This window comes from Erpetoichthys calabaricus, chromosome 10 (genome assembly GCF_900747795.2).
Source record: "Erpetoichthys calabaricus chromosome 10, fErpCal1.3, whole genome shotgun sequence".
Classification (NCBI taxonomy): Eukaryota; Metazoa; Chordata; class Cladistia; order Polypteriformes; family Polypteridae; genus Erpetoichthys; species Erpetoichthys calabaricus.
Window position 1 is genome coordinate 6574845 of NC_041403.2, and position 23023 is coordinate 6597867.

General features: G+C 39.8%; 1 protein-coding gene across 2 annotated transcripts in view; it reads right to left on the reverse strand.

The window, feature by feature from the left end:
* LOC114658756 (cytochrome P450 2J4-like) overlaps nucleotides 1-23023 on the reverse strand; it is a 74561-nt gene that overhangs the window by 44993 nt on the left and 6545 nt on the right. Inside the window, exons 2-5 of one of the 2 annotated variants that reach the window (XM_028810802.2) lie at nucleotides 12787-13024; nucleotides 8624-8786; nucleotides 3284-3433; nucleotides 1667-1827 (exon numbers count right to left, since the gene is read on the reverse strand). In XM_028810802.2, coding sequence (XP_028666635.1) covers nucleotides 1667-1827; nucleotides 3284-3433; nucleotides 8624-8786; nucleotides 12787-12987 — 675 coding nt within the window. In that variant the 5' untranslated portion in view covers nucleotides 12988-13024. The remainder of the gene's footprint in view (nucleotides 1-1666; nucleotides 1828-3283; nucleotides 3434-8623; nucleotides 8787-12786; nucleotides 13025-23023) is intronic. The other variant, XM_051932736.1, reaches the window with a different exon arrangement.

A 23023-nucleotide genomic window follows, 5' to 3' on the forward strand; every position in this document is an offset into this window, starting at 1 on the left:
GGGACCTTTAAACCTCATTAAGTTTTTTCAGTAAAAATGCCTGTAATTTTCTCTGACAGTAATACTGGCTTTGCTGTCCGTAATATGCGTTTAATTTTCTGTCACAACAGTGGGCAATCAGCAGATTCTCCCTAGCAACTGATTTAATGTGCGCGAAAATAAATCTACTTTTAAAAGTCATTGTATTGTAATATCATGAAAATTCGTATATTTAAGAAAACCCATTCAACGACTGACACTTTACACTTTACCGAGCCAAACTTCTTAATCGCAAATCTGACATCCTCAGAGTGAACACTTGCACAACAATGGGGAAGATGGTCTCCATGTCTCAGTACCCGATTGGATTTTTCATGTTTTATGTTTTAGGTCTTACCTCATTTACCGAAATCCGATTGGATCGGCCGTGCGATATTTTATAGGTCCCGCCCTCTCTGTCTTGTGTGACGCGTCAGGCAGCCTTTGAAGCATCGCACCGTGCTCCGCACATGCGCACTTCAACAGAAGACACACACACATGGACACTGGACGCACACAGGGGTTTTATTAAAGAGGATTATATTATATTATATTATATTATATTATATTATATTATATTATATTATATTATATTATATTATATTATACCAGTAACGGCGGACTGCACAATAACATGCAGTGAATACACTTGACTCGAGTATTTATAGTTTTCATCCTCTTTCTCTGTACGTTTACCATTCATTTGCTCAGAGGCTGATGTGCTTGCTGTGTCCTGAGCAGCTCTTCTTGTCTCCACCCTAGCGGTCCGCTTCTTCTCTTCTTCCGTCTGCATTGTTTCTTGCTAAGACTGATTAAGTCAGTGTTTGTGCTGCAATTACTTAGTACGTTTTCCTTCATTTTTCACTTAAGCCAGCACTTAAGTCTTCAATCTGCCTAAAAAATGATTTAGCCATACGCATGCGCCACACAGCAGGTTTCTACAATAAAATAAAAATAAAAATCATCACCCCGAAAGTGGACAGTAGAGGTCACGTAGTATAAGTGGACCAAATTTCAGGTCAACAGGTCAAACGGTTTGTGAGCTACAAGTGATTTAAAATCCTGGATAGACAAACGGACAGCCACGGTAGTGTATTATAGAAGAAGATAAATATAGCACCTCTCTAGATAAAAACAATGAAATTTGATCTTACTGAATATCACAATATGACTGATTTACATAAAACAGAAGCAGACGCCAATGTTGCTAAAGGTCAAGGAGACAGAGGAAGCTTCTATACTTGACTTGCGTTTGGTTGATGTTGTGTTTTTAGGACTTCTCCTTAGGCCCCTGGTCATGTATTACCTACCATCACTAGGGGGCTGCTACAACTTAGCAGGTCTTCTTCTGAATTACAATTAAATGAATCCATGTCTGTGTTATGAAAAAATGTACAGTGAAATCACCAATCACCTATTGTATTGATATTCATACACACTGTTACTTGGCTTGCTTTTCTTAAAAGGAACCTAAAGGTTTCACACAGTTTGCAGACTACTCTCAGAAAAAAATGGATTTCATTCAACAAGTCAAGTATTAAATTTGTTCACAAAAAAAAAAAAAATCCTGGTTGGACTTTAAAAATTTGTCACTCTTACTGAAAGAGGTCAGGATTTAAAACTCAAAATTCAAAAGATGATACGCTACCCGTCCAGATGCGCTTCCTTGTAGACGCAACAACTCTTCAAGCAGGCGCAGCAACTCCTGGAATCTGCCATCTGTGTACTCAAATCGGTGGCCGAAAACTAAAGAGCAGATAATGTTGGAGATGGCATTGTGCAGGAGATACTGGGGGTCAAATGGATTACCTGGAAAAGGGATTGTAAATCAAGTTAACTATAGTGAAAGGCACTATATAATAGATAGATAGATAGATAGATAGATAGATAGATAGATAGATAGATAGATAGATAGATAGATAGATAGATAGATAGATAGATAGATAGATAGATCTGAAAGGCACTATATAATAGATAGATAGATAGATAGATAGATAGATAGATAGATAGATAGATAGATAGATAGATAGATAGATAGATAGATAGATAGATAGATAGATAGATAGAAGGCACTATATAATAGATAGATAGATAGATAGATAGATAGATAGATAGATAGATAGATAGATAGATAGATAGATAGATAGATAGATAGATAGATAGATAGATCTGAAAGGCACTATATAATAGATAGATAGATAGATAGATAGATAGATAGATAGATAGATAGATAGATAGATAGATAGATAGATAGATAGATAGATAGATAGATAGATATGAAAGGCACTATATGATAGATAGATAGATAGATAGATAGATAGATAGATAGATAGATAGATAGATAGATAGATAGATAGATAGATAGATAGATAGATAGATAGATAGATCTTTACTTATGCCCAGAGAGAAATGTGTTAGATTTTTTTTCAGAAGCTCAGAAAATAAATAAATATTACTATAATATAAGAAGTAACAACCTCCTCTCAAACATATACCAGAATGACAAAAAGGAAAAGAAATGAAAATGAACGAAAAACTTCCTAGTGAGGTGTTATGGCAGGCGTATTGCTGTTGTTTTAAAAGACCCCCCATTAGTGTTTCTTGACCCACTAATGCTGAATAATTTGTTGGCTGAAGGTCCTCAGTGTTGGTGTGACTCAGAGTTGAGGATGTCCACCATTGTTCATTATGTCTTATTAAGGTTTGTGTTCATTCTCCCCTTCGCTATAACCTCCAGCTTGTCAGGAGTACATCCCATAATTGAGCCTGCCTGTCTTTTTGAGTTGAACTCGTTGATTCGGTGGGCCTCTCTTGAAGTGATGTCACCAGCCCAGCACACTGGCCAGCACAGAGTTGTAGAAGATGTGATGTTTCTCACTTCCTGCACTGAAGGAGTGAAGCCTCCTAAGTCTGCTCTGCCCTTTTCTTCTCTGGTCCCTCTGTGTTATAAAACTAGTCCAGCTTGTTACTGAAACGGATCTCAATGTAAGAAAACTATTTGTTAGGTTTGACCTAAATCCTAAAATGAAAATAAAATGTACTAAAGTACAGAGTAATTTTCTAAATGGGCCCCACAACAATTGAGAAAAACCTGGCATTCCTTCCTCACCAGGAGGAAATGTTTGGACCATTCAGAGACTAACAGGTCAGATGAGTGCTTGGACTATAAAGCCTCCACTTATATATAAAACTGTCCTGTGTTTTCTGTTACAAAGCCATTTTCATACACCCAGGAATAGAATTTCTGACTGGCTTTCCCAGTTACCATTCTTCTCTGTGACGTTTTCATTCAGATGTCTGCTCTCTTCCGTTATGGCATTTTCCAAAGTCTTCTTTCCAACTCCAAAATATTTTAGCGTGGACAACGCAAATCGTCTTTGCTCTCTCCACTGATGTCCATTGGAGGCTAAGATCCCTGAATAAAAAGAGTAAGAGCATTGAGTTGTCAAGCATTACTTATTAAGAAAGACTTGATGCAAATAGAGGGTGTTTCATAAACTACATAGTTTTTAAAAATGCAATAAATCAGCCAAAATCGAAGCAAAATTCAAAATTTTTATTTAATTTCATTCAACATATACTTCAATTTAATAATGAAACATGAGCATATGTCCACTACACTTTCTCTGCAGGCAGTCATCCGATCGTTGAAATTAACGATAACTTTTTTGCAGACGTCCCTGTCGGTTTCGCAGATTACCTGTTGAATTTCCCTCTTCAGTTCGGCAATCGTTTGAGGTTTGTTCATGTAAACTTGTGACTTCACATATCCCCATAAAAAGAAGTCACAAGGTGTGAGGTCACATGACCTCGGAGGCCATTCTTGGTCGCTGCCGTAAAGCGAGATCAGACGCTCAGGGAATTTTTGATGAAGCAAAGGTGATTGTCTCCCGGGATGTATGGCAGGTAGTAGCCCCGTCCTGCTGAAACCACATTTCATCAATTTCGTCATCCTCCATTTCTTCCAGAACAAGGCCACAAGAAGTTTGTGATCACGTCCCAATAACGGTTGCCATTTACAGTAACTGAATTTTCATCATCATCTTCAAAAAAGAAGGGGCCAATCACGCCTCCTGCCCAAAAACCACACCAAACCGTGGCTCGTAGGGGATGCATTTCGTGCTCTTGGATCACTCTACGGTTTTCGTGACCCCAAATGTGGCAATTTTGTTTGAGAGATGGAAATGTGCCCCGTCACTGAAGATTATTCTTTTTGAAAAATTGTCGTCCTCTGCTTCCAAAATCCAGCTGTTCTGCATGATCTGCTGGTTTCAGCTCTTGTGTTGTTGTGTTGCGCAATGTTTTGTTGCGTTCGGACATTACGGTTTCGACCGGGCGATTTTCTGGTTGCAACTGACCCATTTTCTTCAAATTTCTGTACCAACCTCGAAACTGTTGTTGCAGTATGGGCATTGTCACGTCCAAAGATTGCGCAAAGTTTACGGTCAGTCTCTGCATAGCAATCCCCGTTTTTGTAATGAGTTTTCACAATAAGAATGCGTTGCACGATACTGAACTGCTTCATGGCTACTAAATGGAAAAACGACAAATGGTCTTCTAATCGGAAGTGATAACAGATAACGAAAATGATAGGAACGGTGCTGACAAGCTTAAAAAATTCATAACCTGCGTACTTTATGAAACATCCTTTACTTACAAAATAGTTGTAGGCTAAAACAATCGTAAAGCATCAACAGATGGCAGCACGGACCGCATTATGACCTGAGTTGCCGTCTCCAGACTCTCAACAAAGGACGTTTTTCAAATGACCGATAGACTCGCTGTCTGCACTGTCATGTGGGGATTTTAAACTCTGCTTCACAACTGTCACCAAGTGTGATGCGATCAGCGCACTCTTTTCAGGTGCTCACACTTGTGCTGCCCACTGGTTTTTCTAGTTCGAAGATATTGTAACGAGCACCGAGATGGAAAGACTGAAAAGCACACACCAAATGGGAGTTAAGCCCAATAACGAGCGCCATTTATTCCACAACAAATGATTCACAGTGGTCTTGTAGCAAAGGGTTTCCCGAAGTCTGGTCCTGGAGGGCCGCAGATTTTCATTCTAACCCTTGTCTTAATTAGTGACCTGTCTTTTATGCTAATTAAGTTCTTTTGAATTCATTTGAATTGAAAGCCACTTGAAGATTCAGACCCCTTAATTGTTTCTTTTCCCTTAATTAGCCGCCAAACAATAGTGAGATACAAAATGAGCCAAAACAACTGGTGTCCATCATACAATATCTGAAAATAAAGAAAGATGAAGGTCTCAGGAATGTTGATCTGCTCAGGTCCCCAAAACATTTTCTCAGTGCTCTTAGAAAGGAGAAAATCAACCATTTTGTAAATATCTACTATTGCACAATGAGAGCAGTGACAAGCCATAGAATTAAAGAATATGTTTAATTAACAACAAGAATCGGCGCCTCATTAAGCAACTGGAGTTGGAGTTTGAGATCCTGACTTAGTTGGTCTTCTGTTGGCTCACTCACTTCACATTTCATTTCTGTCTGGGTGCTATTTAAGAAAAGAAATGACGCAATTCAGAAGAATGATGAAGAATTTCAGGGGAACAAATCTTAAAAAACAAGTCAATTAAAATGAAAGGAAAAGGAGTTAATTAACAGCAAAAACTGGTCACCAATTAAGAACAGGGTTAGAATGAAAACCTGCAGCCACCGTGGCCCTCCAGGACCAGAGTTGGGGACCCCCTGTTCTAGTAGAATCAAACATGCGCTGTAAAAGCCATGTAAGACGCTCCGTAAAAATACCAGTCGCTTCCTAAGACAGGCTATTCCACTCTCGCAGTGTTCCTGATTGTCAACCAGCATCTCGTGTGATGTCCCTTTTCCCTCGTGTCTCCATTATCATCTGCAAGTCTGAATTTATAAGGCCATGGGAGTCTCCAGCTGCCTTCTCGGACTTGTAAAGTGTAATGAGAAAGTTCTGGGGGCTCTTGGAATGCAGAACTCAGCACATCTGTGAATACCCTGCTGTCAATCACCTGTTCAGCCCCGCCCATCTCTAGGGTGACAATGCTGACTTTTAGTTGATTTTTTTTTTGTTTTTATTTAGCTTTTGCTTTTTGCTCTTTTCTATTTTTAGATTTTACTGTCTCATATACAAAGTATAGGGAAAGTATTGTAATCGTCCAAAGATTTAATGTCGAGATTTTGATGGATCTCGACGTTTCAGACTTCCCTGACATTCTCGTCGTATATGAAGTGTGGGGAAAGTATTGTAATCATCCAAAAATTAGATTTTGATAAATCTCGACATTTTAGACCTCCCGAAGTCCAAAAATACCATTTTTACTTTTCTCGTATACGAAGTGTAGGGAAAGTACAGTAACTGTCCCAAAATTCGATTTTGAGATTTTGATGAATTTCGATGTTTTAGACCTCCCTGAGTCCAATTTATTTTCTCATAGGGAAAGAATAGTAATTGTCCAAAAATTCTATTTTGAAATTTTGATGAATCTCGATGTTTTAGACATCCCCTGAATCTGATTTATTTTCTCATAGGGAAAGAATTGTAATCATTCAAAAAGTCGATTTTGATGAATCTTGATATTTTAGACCTCCCGAAGTCCGAAAAATACCATTTTTACTTTCTCATATATGAAATATAGGGAAAGTATTGCAATTGTCCAAAATTTCGATTTTGAGATTTTGATGAATCTTGGTGTTTTAGACCTCCCCTGAGTCTCATTTGCTTTCTCATATGGAAAGAACTATAAACATCCAAAAATTCAATTTTGAGATTTTGATGAATTTCAATGTTTTAGACCTCCCTGAGTCCGATTTATTTTCTCATAATGAAAGAATTGTAATTGTTCAAGAATTCAATTTTGAGATTTTGATGAATCTCGATGTTGTAGACCTCCCCTGAGTTCGATTTATTTTCTCGTAGGGAAAGAGTTGTAATCGTCCAAAAATTCGATTTTGATGAATCTTGATATTTTAGACCTCCCGAAGTCCAAAAATACCATTTTTACTTTCTCATATATGAAATATAGGGAAAGTATTGCTATTTTCTAAAATTTCGATTTTGAGATTTTGATGAATCTTGATGTTTTAGACCTCCCCTGAGTCTGATTTACCTTCTCATATGGAAAGAATTATAAACGTCCAAAAATTCGATTTTGAGATTTTAATGAATCTCGATGTTTTAGACCTCCCTTGAGTCCGATTCACTTTCCCATAAGGAAAGAATTGCAATCGTCCAAAAATAAGATTTCAAGAGGTTGATGAATCTCGACATTTTAGACCTCCCAGGGTCCGAAAGTACCATTTTTACTTTCTCATATACGAAGTGTAGGGAAATTATTGTAAACGTCCAAAAATTCAATTTTGAGATTTTGATGAATCTCAATGTTTTACTCCTCCCTGAGTGAAATAATACAATTTTGACTCTCTTGTATACAAAGTATAGGGGAAGTATTGTAATTGTCAAAAAAAAAAATCATTTTAGAAATTTTGATGAATCTTGACATTTTAGACTTTAGACTTGGAGTTATGTCTGTGTGTCTGTCTGTGTATGTGTCTGCAAACACGATAACTTGAGTACACTTTCACTTAGGTCAATCAAATTTTGCATACAAGTATTAGGTACAAAATGTAGATTTCTATCAACTTTTGGGCTATTTCCACTAACCAGAAGTGGTACTTTACTTTTTATTCATGGAGCCCAATTTATTCAACTTTACTTTTATAATTGTTCAATATATTATTAATTTGATTTGATTTGATTTGTTGTTGATGGTTCTTTAATGTACATAATATAAAAATATCATCATTGTCTTGTGGTTTACTCCTCAAATATCCATCCCCATATATGAGAATACGGGAAAGTTGAGGGGAGACCACTCCCGATTTTTGGTATTTTCTTTGTTATTATTTAGTTTTAGTTTTTCAGCGATTAACTTTTATATTTTGTTACATTTTATTAGTTTTTTATTACTCACCAAAAATGTCCACAAATACACAACTTGTTTTACAGTTGTCAGACTGAATATTATTCATGTTGTTCCCACCCCCTACAATATTACTGTCTGTGACAGAACACAAGGCCTATTATGGGATGCTCTCTGGATCTGCTGGAAATTGAATCAAAGACCCAATGAAGAATTTTACTATCACACACTAGCACTGAGGACTTTTAGCCCGCAGAAGTCAGACACATAACAATACTGGGGGGCTCCTTCATGCCGACGGCAACATGCCATTTGTGATGCCTTACTGGAGCTGCAACTACTCTGTTGCCTTTAGCCAGTCCAGACATTTTCTCCTTTTTAGTAATTCAGGTGTATATTGGGGGGGAGGGGGGTTGTTGTTTATTATATTTCTTCAACTTTTGTAAAGAATAAATAAATAAATTTACCCTTAGGGACAAATAAAGTCCTAAGTCCACCATCTTCAAAATGGTGTTGTCTTGGCCTAATGTAACACTCATCTGAATTTTGGTTCAGATTAACACCCTGATCTGCTCTAAGCAGGTCTCCTTCAAGCAAAATAAAGCATACTGGCATGTTGGATTCATGCAGAAAGGTTTTCAAATGTTAAGCCTCCTTATGCAATGGAAAAGAAAAAAAAATAGAATTTACCAAGATGGTTGGTTAGGTCAGAAAGCAGAGGTAAAGATGGCCGATCAATGTAAATATCTCCATTTTGCACAAAGGCCTCCTTCATGATTTTATATCCAGATAACACCACCAAACGTCTTCTTCCAATACGTAAACTGAACACGTCTCCATATTTCTTGCCAATCTGCAAATAGAGATTGAATAATTATAGCTAGCACAACTGATTGGACCAAACATTAACATAACACAGAAGAGAGATAGAGATGGAGAGGCCACCTCTGGCCTTAGCATTAGCAGCTTCTAACTCAGGGGTGTCCAACTCCGGTCCTGTTTGGCAGCAGTGGCTGCAGGTTTTTATTCTAACCATCTTCTTAATTAGTGAGCCGTTTTTGCTGCTGATTAACTTGTTTTGCCTTCGTTTTAATTGAAGTGAATCGGACCCCTTAGTTGTTTCTTGTTCCTTAATGAGCAGCCAAACAATAATGAGACACAAAACAAGCCGTCACACGACCAGCTAACCTGAAAATGAAGAAAGGTGAAGTTCTCGGTCATGTTGGTCTGCTCAGGTCACCAAAACACCTTGACGGTGGTCTTAGAAAAAATCGGGAGTGGCCTCCCCTCAACTTTTGCATATACTCAAATATGGGGATGGATATTTGAGGAGAAAACCACAAGACAATGATTATATTTTTATATTATGTACATGAAAGAACCATCAACAACAAATCAAATCAAATTAATAATATACTGAACAACTATTACAAAAGAAAAGTTGAATAAATTGGACTCTGCGGCTGCATGAATAAAAGGTAAAGTTTCCACTTCCGGTTAGTGGAAATAGCCCAAAAGTTAATAGAAATCTACGCTTTGTACCGAATATTTGTATGCAAAATTTGGTCGACTTAAGTGAAAGTGTACTCAAGTTATCGTGTTTACACACACATAGACAAACAGTCAGACATACAGACATAATTCCAAAAATGGTATTTTCAGACTCAGGGAGGTCTAAAACATCAAAATCTCGACATCAAATTTTTGGACGATTACAATACTTTCCCTATACCTCGTATACAAGAAAGCCAGGGAAGTCTAAAATGTCGAGAATCACTAAAATCTCGAAATTGAATTTTTGGAGGATTCCAATAATTTCCCTATACTTTGTATACAAGAAAGCCAGGGAGGTCTAAAATGTCGAGATTCATTAAAATCTCGAAATTTAGCTTTTGGAGGATGGAGGATTCCAATACTTTCCCTATAATTTGTATACAAGAAAGTCAGAGAGGTCTAAAACATTGAGATTCATCAAAATCTCGGACAATTACAATACTTTCCCTATACTTCGTATATAAGAAAGCCAGGGAGGTCTAAAATGTCGAGATTCATTAAAATCCCGAAATTGAATTTTTGGAGGATTCCAATACTTTTCCTATAATTTGTATACAAGAAAGTCAGAGAGGTCTAAAACATTGAGATTCATTGAAATCTCGAAATTGAATTTTTCGACGATTCCAATACTTTCCCTATACTTTGTATACGGGAAAGCCAGGGAGGTCTCAAATGTTGAGATTCATTAAAATCTCTAAATTGAATTTTTGAAGGATGGAAGATTCCAATACTTTCCCTATAATTTGTATACAAGAAAGTTAGAGAGGTCTAAAACATTGAGATTCATCAAAATCTCAGACGATTACAATACTTTCCCTATACTAAATATACAAGAAAGCCAGGGAGGTCTAAAATGTCGAGATTCATTAAAATCTTGAAATTGAATTTTTGGAGGATTCCAATACTTTCCCTATAATTTGCATATGAGAAAGCCAGGGAGGTCTAAAATGTCGAGATTCATTAAAATCTCAAAATGTAATTTTTGGAGGATGGAGGATTCCAATACTTTCCCTATAATTTGTATACAAGAAAGTCAGAGAGGTCTAAAACGTTGAGATTCATCAAAATCTCGAAATTGAATTTTTGGACAATTACAATACTTTCCCTATACTTCATATACAAGAAAATAAAAGCAGAAAATTAACAGTCTGCTGCGGCAGAATGAGAGCGGCAACAAGTCCTGATATTCAATAACGGCTTTAAATAACAGCAATAGTTGGTTTCTCATTAAGAAACTGGTTGGAGTGAAATCGGCCGGGGTTTGACGTTCCAATTTAGTGGGTCATCTGTTGGCTCGTTTCTCATCTCATTTCTGTTTGGCTGCCATTTAATGAAGAAACAAATCAATTCAGAGGACTGAATCCTTCAAAAACAGGGCAACTAAAATGAAGGGGAAAGGAGTTAATTAGCAGTGAAAACTGGTTGCTGATTAGGAAAGATTTAGAATGAAAACCTGCAGCCACTGCGGCCCACATCTGTTCCGATATTTGAAAACTGTACTTCATGTCCAGGCTACTGACAATGGAAATATGTCCAAATAACAAAAGGGATTTCAATATAAACAGACTGCTGAGATGAAACTGGAATTTTTGAATGGTACATCCTGTGGTGGAGGGCCGGGGACACCCTGTCAATGGAAGGACTGGTGGGGAGAGCTTTCTCAGAACATTCTCTTCCCTGGACCGATAGAGGGTATCCCCCCTTGGCTTGCAGCGGGCCACTGGTTTGGAGGGGTCCTTCGGGGGGATGCCTGGACGTTTGCTGGGCCCTGTTTGATAGCACTTCCACCACACCCAGGAAGTGTTGCCGGAAGAAGATCACTAAAAACCTGTAGTCCTTCCAGGCAGGGCCATCTTAATGAATGGGCACACTGGGCAGTTGCCCGGAGGCCCCATGAGCATAGGGGTCCCATGCTAATCTAAGTATGTTGTGACTTGCTGAGTGGTTGTGAAGGTAGGGACCCCAGTGCACTGCTTTGACTGGGGACCTATAATGCTGTTAAGATTGCCCTGCTTCTGGGTATCCTATAAAGAGGGGGCCAGCCACCAGTATTCAATGGCCAGAGTTGGGAGAAAGAAGGACAAAGCCTGTGTGGAGGACTGGAGGCAGAATGACTGTGCAAGCGTTGTTGCCATTGATTTGTATATCATGGGAAGAATAACGGTATGTGTTGTGTGGTGAACCTTGATGTTGGTTTTATAAAACTCTCAACCCATGATGAAAATGCACATTTTTCAAAACTCTTTACACTTTTTTCCAGTTGCCTGAATATGATACCATAACCCAAAGATCATTTGGTCATTGAACTGAAATCATCATCATCATCATCATCATCATCATCATCATCATCATTCATTTTCCAACCCGCTATATCCTAACACAGGGTCACGGGGGTCTGCTGGAGCCAATCCCAACCAACACAGGGCACAAATTCTTGGGCTGGGCACCAACCCACCGCAGGGCACACACACCAAGCACACATTAGGGACAATTGAGGATTGCCAATGCACCTAACCTGCATGTCTTTGGACTGTGGGAGGAAATCCACGCAGACATGGGGAGAACATGCAAACTCCATGCATGGAGGACCCGGGAAGCGAACCCAGGTCTCCTCACTACGAGGCAGCAGAGCTACTACTGTGCCACTGTGCCGCCCGGCTGAACTGAAATCCCCAGTTCAAAATGGGAATTTTGAACGCTTTGCATTTCTTTCACCTAATTGCCTGAGGTTATAAATGCAGAAGGGAAGGTGAGGAGAATTTATAAAGTACAATACCTTAGAAACAATGATAACTCTGTGAGATTTGAGGTATTCTGATAAGGCTACACACATTAATAACACAAAAGGGGAAAGGAGAGCAATAGAGAACTCTACCAAGACAAAACACTCTGTTAAGCTATTATAATATTCAAGTTCAAGCTAAGCAGGCTAAGGTAAAATTGCCATTAACGTTAACTTAAAGAACATGGCTCCTATAACAAGCCTATGTGTCCTTTTTAAGAAGCACAGTCCATGTTGTACTTTCTTCACTTCACAATACGCCTCTCCACCAAGAACACATGAGTGACAAGAAGACAACACTGAGACCAGCAGGTCCTACCATTTGATGGCTGAATTCCTTCCTCAAAATCATAGACTGGATGATTTGTTAGCCCCACCACTCCGATTTACCCTTCAGCACCAGCGTCTTTGTAATCCATTGAGATGGCTTATTTATTTATTCAAAGCTCGCTTTATGTTTTGGTTAAAATAAAATAATCGTAAAGGCTGACAATCATAAAAAAAATAAAGTACTTACATTGACTAAAGTTGTATGAGGCTCTTTAGTATCAAAATGAAACAAGTGTCCTATGAACGGCAGGCTGGGTGGTCCCGGAGGAAAGTTATTTGGGGGCTTGCTCCAAAAATAATCAGATATTAAAAGAAATACAAACAGGAAAATTAAACACTCCGTTATACCAATCCCTTCCAAGTGCAACAGCTCCTGAAGCATCTGCATTTTGCTGTTTCTTTAAAATTGTTATTTTTATGTTTCTCTGAAAAACAAAAACACAAAAACAAATGCAAATATTAATTTATGACAAGAGAAAGTTGTAGCAGGGCCACATAGGTATTGTTGTTTATAGTGTTAGCACCCAGTCGCATCTCGTCACAGCACCCCGTTTAAACTAATATGTGTCTGTTTAAATGTCGTCCCCGTAATGAGAAATGGGGAAGGATGTTGCGGGGAGGCAGCGACCCCCTGGACACGTCAGTACTGGCAGTTACATCCGGCTCTTCATTATTTAAACTATCAGGAGGTAAAGAGGAGAGGAAGGAGAGAGATGGAAATTTCAAGTATCGACAACCAATCAGCATTATTCTGCTATTACAGTGGCACCTCGGATTGCGAGCGTAATTCGTTCCGGAAACGTGCTCGCAGTCCAAAGCACTCGTATATCAAAGTGAATTTCCCCATAAGAAATAACGGAAACTCAGATGATTTGTTCCACAACTCAAAACTACTCATATAAAAATGATTAATACAAAATATAAAGTAAAAATACATAAAACAAATAAACCTGCACTTTACCTTTAAAAAGAATCATGGTTGCTGTGAGTGAGTTTCTAAACTCTTGTGGGATTCCACCCAACGGGACGACACGCGGAAGAGCGTCCCAAAGCAATTGCAGTCTCCCAGCGCTGTAGCAGTTTGCCGTAAAAGCGAATCCAAAAAGATCGCGGACATGCTATAAGCGCCTGCCATCGATGGGTGATACAAGGAACAAGGAACATTATAAATGCGCAGGGCCCTGCCTGACTGCTGTGTCTGTGTATAGGAGAGTTGGCAGATCCTTCTACAATAAATAACCGCGCTGTAGCTGTTTCAAGCTGAATAAAGCTAGTGTTACTAAAGTACTGAGACTCAGCATTGTGTTTTGGGGCGCATGACAGGGACTCGCACGTCACAGCACGCACGCGCGCACGCACGCACAGTTACAATGCTGTAGTAAACAGTACACGCATACGGATGTTGACTATATAAGTGAGGCACGCCGACTAAGACGGAGAATAGGAGACGACTGCCCACAATCCTGCAGCGAGAGAGAGAGAGAGAGAGAAGAACCATCAGCTCAGTTGTGATCACATGACACTCAGCAGACAAAGCGTATACATACTACTCGTACTGCAAGACCTCGCTCGTTTATCAAGTCAAAATTTATCAAAAAATTTAGCTTGTCTTGCAAAACACTCGTAAACCAAATTACTTGCAAACTGAGGTTCCACTGTATTTACATTGCACCTGGTTCCAGTTTGATTCTCATTCTGCAGAAATCACGACAGCACCTCCATTGCCAGAAACCCCGGGGTTGGACATTATTATCCACTATTCACAGAGGAAGCAGGGTTAAGGTTGTTCTGTTTTACTCGGGAGATTCAAACACATCCATTTTTGATCAGTCATCCGTACACTGCACAGTGAATTTACCTGGACTTAATTTCACGTTCATTGTCATTCAGTACTCTTCCATTGATATTATTTGTGTTTTGTGTTTGTTGTACATTTGCAGGGGCGAGGGAGGTTTTGTTGTTGTATATGTGTTGTTTTCACTTTGCTGCTTTGGTGGAGGGATATATATAGATATATTTTACGTCGTGGATTTGTATTCTTGTATCTGTCATTGTGTTGTGCAGTAATCCCTCGCTATATCGCGCTTTGACTTTCGCGGCTTCACTTTATCACGGATTTTATATGTAAGCATATTTAAATATATATCACAGATTTTTTGCTGGTTCGCGGATTTCTGCAGACAATGGGTCTTTTAATTCCTGGTACATGCTTCCTCAGTTGGTTTGCCCAGTTGATTTCATACAAGGGACGCTATTGGCAGATGGCTGAGAAGCTACCCAACCAGAGCGCGTATTACGTATTAAATAAAACTCCTCAAATATATTGTGAGCACGGGGGCTGTTCGCACCCCTAGAGGATATGGCCGCTCCTCAAAAAAATGCTGAAAGATTACCTTCACATTGCTCCCTTCCTTGCTGGGCTTACATGTGGCTGCTTTGTCAAGCGATATGCTTCCTGCATGGTGCTTCGCATACTTAAAAGCCAAACAGCATGTATTGATTTTTGATTGTTTGCCTTTCTCTCTCTCTTGCTCTGACATTCTCTGCTCCTGATGGAGGGGTGTGAGCAGGGGGGCTGTTCACACCCCTAGACGATACGGACGCTCGTCTAAAAATGCTGAAAGATTACCTTCACATTGCTCCCTTCTGTGCAGCTGCTTTGTCAAGCGACATGCTTCCCACACAGTGCTTCGCATACTTAAAAGCTCGAATGGCACGTATTGATTTTTGATTGTTTGTTTTTCTCTGTCTCTCTCACTCTCTCTGACATTCTCTGCTCCTGACGGAGGGGGTGTGAGCAGAGGGGCTGTTCGCACACTGGCCTAGAGGATACGGACGCTCCTCTAAAAAATGCTGAAAGACTACCTTCACATTGCTCCCTTCCTTGCAGCTGCTTTGTCCGGCAGTGCTTTGCATACTTAAAAGCCAAACAGCCCTATTGATTTTTGATTGTTTGCTTTTCTCTTTCTCTCTGACATTCTCTGCTCCTGACGCGCACTCCTTTGAAGAGGAAGATTTGTTTGCATTCTTTTAATTGTGAGATGGAACTGTCATCTCTGTCTTGTCATGGAGCACAGTTTAAACTTTTGAAAAAGAGACAAATGTTTGTTTGCAGTGTTTGAATAAAGTTCCTGTCTCTCTACAACCTCCTGTGTTTCTGTGCAAATCTGTGACCCAAGCGTGACAATACAAAAATAACCATATAAGCATATGGTTTCTACTTCGCGGATTTTCACCTTTCGCGGGGGGTTCTGGAACGCAACCCCCGTGATGGAGGAGGGATTACTGTATTTAAAATATTCCTACACTTATTTTACATATCTGCTTTCGTTTGCTAGTCTTTGAACCGTCAATTGGAGAGGAGGGAAAATATTATTTGTCAGAGGTACTGCTTGGTATTGATAGGTTTTCTCAGTAATTCATCCAGGCAACAGGTCCTGGTAGTTCGGCTGCCGGCTGGGTAAGGGGTCGGCCGTTACACAGTGTTCCAAATGCATGAATTTTCCTTTTTAAGAAATTTAATAGGGAAATGCTTTGTAATAAGGCACTATTTATGCGCCCGACCCGACACAGACTGACAACGGAGGCACGTTAAAATAAACCAGAAGAATTTATTTTTCTTCTTCAGCTGGGGACCCACGTCTTCCCCATCCACACAGTCCCACAAAGCCACAAGTCGCAAGCACAAATAAACTCTTTAAGTCCTCTACTCCTCCTTGGCAGCTTTGTCTCCTTCCTCCCGACTCTGGCTCCCGGAGTGGTGGCTGGTGGCTCCTTTTATAGCTCACCTGGACGAACTTCAGGTGCTTGACCACCTGCTTCCGATTGCACCTCCGGGTGTGGCTGAACTACAGCCCAGACGGATCCAGGAATCCTTGCAGTGCCCCCTGGTGGTCACCCCGGATCGCAACAGGACTGTGGAGAACTCCATCTCCCATGGAGCCCTGCAGGTATCTGAGGCACCACAGTCACCCAGGGAGGCTGCCACCAAATGATCCGAGACAGGTACTGTGCAGCCTGTGCTTGCTCCTCCAGAACATATATAGAAGGGGTGTCCTGACCGAGTCCATCACAGCTTATATAGTGTCAAAAGATGAGACAAAAGAGCCAAAAAAAAAAACGTTTGGGGCAGCCTTCCATATAATTAGAACATTAGAACACTCTAGACGAGAACAGGCCATTCAGCCCAACAAAGCTTGCCAGTCCTGTCCACTTATTTCTTCCAAAAAAACATCAAGTCGAGTTTTGAAAGTCCCTAAAGTCTTACTGTCTATCACACTACCTGGTCGCTTATTCCAAGTGTCTGTCGTTCTTTTTGTAAAGAAAAACTTCCCAATGTTTGTGCAAAATTTACCCTTAACAAGTTTCCAACTGTGTCCTGTGTTCTTGATGAACTCATTTTAAAATAACATTCATAATTTTAAACACTTCAATCATGTCACCACTTAATCTTCTTTTGCTTAAACTGTATAGGCTCAGCTCTTTAAATCTTTCCTCATAATTCACCTCCTGTAGCCCAGGAATCAGCCTAGTCGCTCTTCTCCTGTAGCTTAGAGTCCACTACGACTCCTAAATCCTTCTCATAAGGTGGACTCTCGATTTTCCAACCGCCCATTGTGTATTCAAACCTCACATTTTTACTTCCTATGTGTAATTCTTTACATTTACTGACATTAAATTTCATCTGCCACAAATCTGTCCAAACCTGTATGCTACCCAAGTCCTTCTGTAATGATATAACGGATTCCAAATTATCTGCTAATCCACCTATCTTGGTATCGTCAGCAAATGTAACCAGCTTGTTACTTATATTCCTATCTAAATCATTTATAGATATTAAAAAAAAGCAGCAGCCCTAGCACTGACCCCTGCTGGTCACCACTCTTAACATCGGCCAGTTCTGATGAGGTTCCTCGCACCATCACCCTCTGCTTCCTGTGTCCGAGCCAATTCTGCACCCATCTAAAAACATCACCCGGAACTCCCACTTCTTTTAATTTGATGCCCAACCTCTCATGTGGCACCTTATCAAATGCTTTCTGAAAGTCCACATCAATAATCTCATCTGCTCCACTTTGATCGTATCCTTTTGTTGCCTCCTCATAGAATTCCAGCATGTTAGTAAAACATGACCTCCCTCTTCTGAGCCCATGCTGACTATTCCTAATAACTCCTGTCCTTGCCAGGTGTTGCTCAATCTTAACCTTAATAATTCCTTCCATTAATTTTCCTGTAATGCATGTTAAGCTTACTGGCCTATAGTTGCTCTGATCTGCCCTGTCACCCTTTTTATATAATGGGATGTTATTTGCCATTTTCCAGTACTTCGGAATCTCTCCAGTGCGCAGTGACTTCTTAAAAGTATGTGTCAAGGGTTTATATCTGTACTCGCTAGCCTCCTTAAGAACTCGAGGGTAAATATTATCTGGTCCTGGTGATTTGTTTGATTTCAGCTTATTTAATCTGAGCAGCACTTCTCCCTCTACAATTTCCAAATCCCTCAGTACCTCCTTAGTAGTCCCTGTTACTGCTCTGAGGTTATCCACTTGCTCACTTGTAAACACCTCAGAAAAATGTAAGTTTAGGGCATCTGCTATTTCACTGTCTGTATCTTTTAATTCCCCTTTACTATTTCTGATGCACTTGACCGCCTCCTTGACTGTTCTTTTACTACTAAAATACCGAATGAATCTCTTAGGGTCGTCTGTCGCCTTATCTGATCTATTCCTCTCCAACTGTCTTTTAGCCTCCCTGATATCCTTCTTAATGGTTGCCCTCATGTTCTCATACGCTCTACGATTCACTTTGCAGTCATTAGTCTTATATGCCTTATAAAGCAGTTTTTTCCTTTGCAACTTCTTTTTTAAATTTTTATTAATCAACCGTGGAGTTTTTTTTAATTTCCTGTTAATTCCAAACTTAGGTCTGTATCTGTCCTGCATCACATGTAAAACATTTTTAAACCTGTTGCATTGCTCCTCGACTGTTTCCACACTTAAAAGCTTATCCCAGTGTATCCTAATTAGACATTGTCTCGTCTGCACAAAATTAGCCGTACCAAAGTTTAACTTAACAATTCAACAATTCAACTTAACAATTGATCCTGACTACAAAATAATTAATTTTGTGTACAATTGTGTACAGATTGGAGTCCAAAACAGAACTGACTGGTGAGATTGAGATGGTGGGTTTTTTTTTAAGTGTGGCAGAGGAAGTGAGGTAATTATGACCGGAACCTGAAGTGACATCATTGTGCTTGTGACCGGAAGTGGTGGTGGGGTCTGGACTGGAAATTACGTCATTGGGCTCGTAACTGGAAGGGACATCATGGAGACCAGGCAGAATTTCCCATTATGGATTTGCAGTGGAGAGAGAGAAAGGATTAGTGCACCACGCCAGACCAGGGGGGAATTACCTTCCTTCGAGCCCTATAGCAGCATCCCATGCACACATGTGTGATAATAGAAAGATGTGAGATGTTTGCTGTGTATGTGTCAATTTACAGATATACAATTTTCAGTTACATTTATTTGCTTGGCAGGTGTTTTTATCCAAAGTGGCTTACAAATGAGGTAAACATAATTGAATAACATTAGGTTAAGCCTAATGTTGATAGACCGACGTCCGTTCTTAGGCTGACTTCTACCTTCTGACACCCTGAAATCATGAGCTTTAGTGAATGTAATTTATTACGATTATGTTTTTAGGTGATACTTTTGCTTGATTTGACTAATAGCTATTGTTTATACTGGAGGGCCAGTTTGTTCCTTGTCTGTATGATCTTGACTGTGCTTTGTGCCCTGTGCAGAGAAAAGAGCTCCACGACTGTAAATAAAGGTGTGTGTTGTGTGCTAAACCCGTGTCCTGCCTGTCTGTGTCGGGGTTAGGGCAGCTGTATGCGCCCGGGCATCACAGTGGTTAAACATTTGGAGCTGGGCTTTAAGACGTGCAGCATTCGTACTTCTGTTTGGTATTACAATCTCGTTTGTTCTGGTTTTGCCCACTCGGTGTACGCTCTTTCTCACTCACTCTGCACAGGGCAGGCACCAAGCGGCTAAGAGAGTAGCTTGATTCAGCCTGCGTCTGTTTGCTTTTAGCCATTTAAATTCAATGTTTAAAAAAGGAAATAAAGTAATAAGGAATTTGAACGGTGGATGAGGTAAACATTATTCAGCTAGATATAATCAGTTTTATGCAATGCAGGAGTAGGTCGTTCTTTGTTTACATGTTCTGAAATGGAGGGACTACGGTAGAACAACACAAAAAGCGGTGTAACTGCTCCAACAGGAACTGAGAGGAAAACAACATTGCTAGAGCACCAAACCCCTGGTTTTAAACACAATGTTTTAAAAATACAAGAACTAAAACGGTGAACAATATACCTACCAATGTGCCTGTAAGAAGAGTAAGTAGCCCAACTGCAAGTAACCCCATCAATGCTTAAAATATTTAAAGCAGCATCTGCTCACTGACATTGACAACTGGTAAAAATGATGAGAAACATCACTTATTGTACTCCTGAACACGAGAAAACTTCAGACACTTATTTGCTTTGCGCCATCATCCCACTAAAACCTATCATCTATGGCAGGGGTGGGCAAATTCATTCCTGGAGGGCCGCAGTGGCTGCAGGCTTTTGTTCCAACCCAATTGCTTAATAAGAAGCACTTATTGCTCTAGAAACACTTCTGCTTCATTTTAGTTACCTCCCTCATTAAGATTATGAACCCTTATTGCTGATTTAAGTCTTAAACAGCTGCATTCTTGGTTTTTAATTGCTCCTTATAAGCAATAAGATGCAAATGACAAAAGAAACCAGCAGTTATCCATGTTGCTTGTTACCCTTTACACCTGTGTGTATTTATCGTGCACTATTTGGTTTAATTAAATACTTGGAAGGAAAGAGAAGAGAAAAAAGTGAAGGATTGAGAATTACCCCTCCGTTTTACACTTCAAAGTATTTGGATGATATCCTTAGAATGGAAAAAAAAAATCTAGGATATGAGAATGACTTGACATAGCAGAGTTAAAGCACTAACAAGCCATGAAATATAATTATTGGCAAGGATTGTTTTCTAATTAAGCAACTGGGTTGGAACAAAAACCCGCAGCCACTGCGGCCCTCCAGGAATGAATTTGCCCACCCCTGATCTATGGGGAAGGAGCAAAAACATTAGATTCATCAAAAATTTCGATCTCCAGTTTTCGACAGATCAGTTTTATGGTCCCCCTGTGTATTATCGTAGTCTTTCCCTTTTCCTGTTTTCTCAAGGGTAAGTGTACTCATCAAGTTCGTGATCGTGTTGGTCTACTGTTGCACTTTAAGATGAACACACACATACATAGCTATATGCATACACACAGACCCTAACCACAACAGTGCCCCATGAATGACACACACACGCTGATTAACCCTTAGCACTTTAAACTACACAAGTGCTGTTGGAATAACACAGCCTGTCACTCTCTCAGCACTTCAAGAGGCTTACTTATTATCAGCACGAACAACATACAATGTTTTAATGATATCTCAGACCTAAATATTACTTTGTGTTTCCAAGAATACATTTAAAACATACAAAGGCTCAGCACTCTTGACTATAAGCCATTTATCAGCCAAGAATACCTTACTTTACATCCTGTTCCCTACTATTGAGTGGAGCTCACACCCTCAGCCTTAATAAACCTCACAGCACAAAGGTAATGGCAAACCTCCGACTGCACCGGGTGCTTACAGAAATCTAACTTATTACTTCAATCACTCTAGACATTAAGACAAAGCATAGAAGGATGAAAATAAGCTAATATTTATTAAAGAACAATAATAAGCAATAGAAAATAAGATCGATAGTAAAGTCTGGATAAAACAGTCTCAAAAAAAGCTTACTGAAAGGAATCAGTGATGTCAAGATTGAATGTCCCAGGGCGGTGTTTGATTTAGCAATCGATGTTCATGAAAATACTGTTAACTGACAATCGGATGAAAACTGGTCACACGTGTCTTTGTTTTCTTTTCTGACATCGCTCTTCTGTCGTCGCTGTTTCTCTTCTGACATTGCTTTCCAATGAGGCATATTTATTATAAAATTTCATGCCGTGGTTTCACAACACATGATTGTTGCATGCACCTGATTGGCTGGCTGTCAATATGATGGATGAATTTTGCTCAAACTCTTTAATCTACCTTTTCCCAGATAATAAAGTTTTTTTTGATGTTGCCTAAAACATCGACACGTCCTCCTTTCCCAGGCTGTAAACCAAATTGTTGTCCCAGATGCCCAGCCATAAAGTAATCAATAGCCTGAGGTATCGGCTCAGTCTTCCTTTTCCAGACTGTAAAACCAATTTAGCACTATGCTGTCAACAACTGTTATAAAAGTGTAAGGGAGGAGGATATGCCTATACAAGTGTCCTGCATCTGAATTCATCTTGTTGGGATTGAACAAAATATAATAATATAAACCAAAATGTACAGATTTTGTACCCCACAACACTCTGATACCGAAAAACATCAATATCTTGATGATGGGTGTGTGTCTGTGTGTCGCAGACGGAAAAATACCAAACTCGAAACTTAAGCTTGTTATGAGATGATGATGTGCTGATTAGTTTTTGAGACAAATTGTGCAAGAGAAAGAGGAACTCAAGAGGAACCCTCAAATACCGTAAGGCCGGGTTTATGCTTCATACGACGTGACGCGTGCTCCAGCGGACGCTACTGCTATGCAAGCGGTGCACTGTTTACACTTGTGCACATACTTTATGTAAATCTGCAATATTCCACTGGGTGGCAGTGCGAGATATCATCACGGTGAGAAAACGTTCGGCTTCGCTGTGTTGTGAATTGTCTAAAACATCCATTAAGTTCCAAGGACAACTTGCCACAATATGTCTGAAAACAATGTTTAATGATTACATCCATCAATCCAGGGATGCGCCCATTCCAGCAGGCATCGGGCATGAGACATAAACAAAATCTCTGGATGGGACATTAGCTCATCGCAAGGTGATCACAAGCACACAAGCACACACTGGTATTGTGATGTGAAATTTTGCATACAAGTTGATAAATATTTTGTACGTCTTTATTTGTAACTTAGACAAAGCAATGTAATATTAGTGATACATTATAGATAATAACAGCAATGGTTTAAGACCCCCCCCTGTTTGTAATTTTATGACAGGGTTGGGGTGAACTGCCTCAAACAAGTTTGGCTAATATTTCTCTGCAGGACTTCCAGTCAACCCCCACAGGAAAGCCAGGCTGCCTAACTGCCAAGCTTTACCTTAACACCTGGTTGGGAGGGTAGGTGTGAAGATGTTCTGTCCCCCCATTGTATTACTGTTTGGAACTGTCTTGTATCACAAGCCTTCAAGTACCATGCCGTCCTATTGGCTGTAGGGGTTGGACAGAAAACCTATAA